Source organism: Gekko japonicus, unplaced genomic scaffold (assembly GCF_001447785.1).
Source record: "Gekko japonicus isolate JY-2015 unplaced genomic scaffold, Gekko_japonicus_V1.1 scaffold6636, whole genome shotgun sequence".
Lineage (NCBI taxonomy): Eukaryota > Metazoa > Chordata > Lepidosauria > Squamata > Gekkonidae > Gekko > Gekko japonicus.
The window spans coordinates 10,724-12,828 of NW_015166650.1; the positions used below are offsets into that span (position 1 = coordinate 10,724).

A 2,105-nucleotide genomic window follows, 5' to 3' on the forward strand; every position below is an offset into this window, starting at 1 on the left:
AGGCTTGGAGGATGCATTTTAAGTTGAAGTTGCTTTCTTTCCACCTCTTCCTCCCTCCCTCCCTCCCTCCTTATTTATTTGCTTTCTTTTACCCCTCTCTCTTTCTCTCTCTCTTTTCCCTTTTCTCCCTCCCCCATCTATTTGCTTTCCTTCCTTCCTCCTTCCCTTTCTTTCTTTCTGTCTGTCTTTCTGTCTCTCTTCCTTGCTTTCACCCTCCCTCCCACAAACTATTTGCTTTCTTTGTTTCTGTTTCTCTCTTTCATTTCTTTCCACCTTTCTCTTTCTCTCTTCCTTCTTTGTCCTTCTTCCCGCTCCCCCATCTGTTTGCTTTCTTTGTTTCTTTCTCTCTTCCTTCCTCCCCTTCCCTCCCCCATCTATTTGCTTTCTTTCTACCTTCCTTTCTCTTGGTTTCTCTTTTACCCCCTCCCTCCTTCCCCCACCTATTTGTTTCTCTTTCTCTTTCTTTCCAGCTCTCTCTCTCTTTCTCTCAGACAAATAAATATTGTTATCAAACAAGCAAATATCATTGGACAAATAAATATCTTTATCAGTATCTGTTTTTACCCCTTTTGTTTTTATTCTTGGCAGTCTCATTTAATGTTAATAAAAAGCAAATTTGCGTATTTTCCCATTAAAAACATGTGTGATATTCATATCTTGAGGCTCTCAAACATCTGACGCTTATTCTATGTGGCTCTTACGTTAAGCGAGTTTGGGCACCCCTGATTTAACCCAAACTCCCCCTCTCGAGAATATCTCTTTGGGCTCAGCGGGGCCACCGTTAACTGACGGTTTCTTTCGCCTCCTCAGGCCGTGGCCTACCGCCAGATGTCCTTGCTGCTGCGTCGACCCCCCGGCCGAGAGGCCTACCCCGGTGATGTGTTCTATCTCCACTCCCGTCTCCTGGAGCGCGCGGCCAAAATGAACGACTCCTTCGGTGGCGGTTCTCTGACTGCCCTCCCCGTCATCGAGACTCAAGCCGGCGACGTGTCGGCCTACATTCCGACGAACGTCATTTCGATCACTGATGGGCAGGTAGAATCCAGCAACACTGTGACCGTGTGTGGATGGGAAGACAGGCGTCTGTATGAGTGAGGCAGGGAGGTGGTGTGCTAGAGGCGTGTTCTGGTTTGTGTCCCAGAAGAGCAGAGCACCAGAAACAGTTGCCAAGTGTCCTGTTTGAATTGTGGTGTTACCCAAAACATCGAGGCTACCAGTTGGAATGTTATAGTAACAACAGTCCTTGGTTTTGCCAATACACTTTTGACAAAGAGAGCCATTCTGGTGTAGGGGTTAAGAGTGGCGGACTCTAATCTAGAGAGCCGAGTTTGATTCCCCCCACTCTTCCTCGTGAAGCCTGCTGGGTGACATTCGGGCAGTCATGGTTCTCTGAGAACTCTCTCAGCCCCACCTGCCTCACAAGATGCCTGTTGTGGGGAGAGGAAGGCAATGGTAAACCGCTTTTGAGACACATGAGGCCTGCTGGGGGACCTTGGGCCAGTCTCAGTTCTTTCAGAACTCTTTCAGCCCCACCTGCCTCACAAGGTGCCTGTTGTGTGGAGAGGAAGGGAAGGTGATTGTCAGCGGTTTTGAGACTCCTGAAGGAAGGGAAGTGTGCGGTATAAAAACCAACTCTTCTTCATCCTGCATTGTTGACCAGGGTATTGGACTAGGTGGCCTCTGTAGCCCCTTCCAATTCTCCGATTCCACCTCTGAGGGTGTCCTGCCTGGGATCAAGCAGAGCCAGGGCTTTTCCATTGTGGCTCCAGCTCTGCGGAAGGGGCTCCCTGAAGAGGCGAGAGGGGCCGCCTCCTTGGAGACCTTCAGGAGGCTCCCGCCCAGGCCTGCCTCTTTGCCAGGGCTTTTGGTGGGGATTGAACGCCAGGCATCCGTTAAGGGGAGATGTGGAGCTTGTTATGTGTTGTTTTTAATTGGAAATATTTTAACTTTTATCGTAAGCTGCCCTGAACGACGAGGGAAGGCGGGATCTAAGTGTTTCAATAAATAAAAATAGGTCAACGATGCATTCAGGCTTGCTAGACCCCAGTTCCACGCCCTCTTCCGCCGCTTCTCATCCTCCTTGGTGTCAACAGTCTGAAATGAAC

The 2,105-nt window shown here is 49.3% G+C and overlaps 1 protein-coding gene across 1 annotated transcript in view; it reads left to right on the plus strand.

Moving 5' to 3' along the window:
- The window catches only part of ATP5A1 (ATP synthase, H+ transporting, mitochondrial F1 complex, alpha subunit 1, cardiac muscle), a gene marked incomplete at its 5' end in the record, with an annotated part of 20,815 nt that overhangs the window by 10,204 nt on the left and 8,506 nt on the right, over positions 1-2,105 (plus strand). The window contains 1 exon segment of the mRNA XM_015412412.1: positions 811-1,035. Within this exon segment, the coding sequence (XP_015267898.1) occupies positions 811-1,035 (225 nt within the window).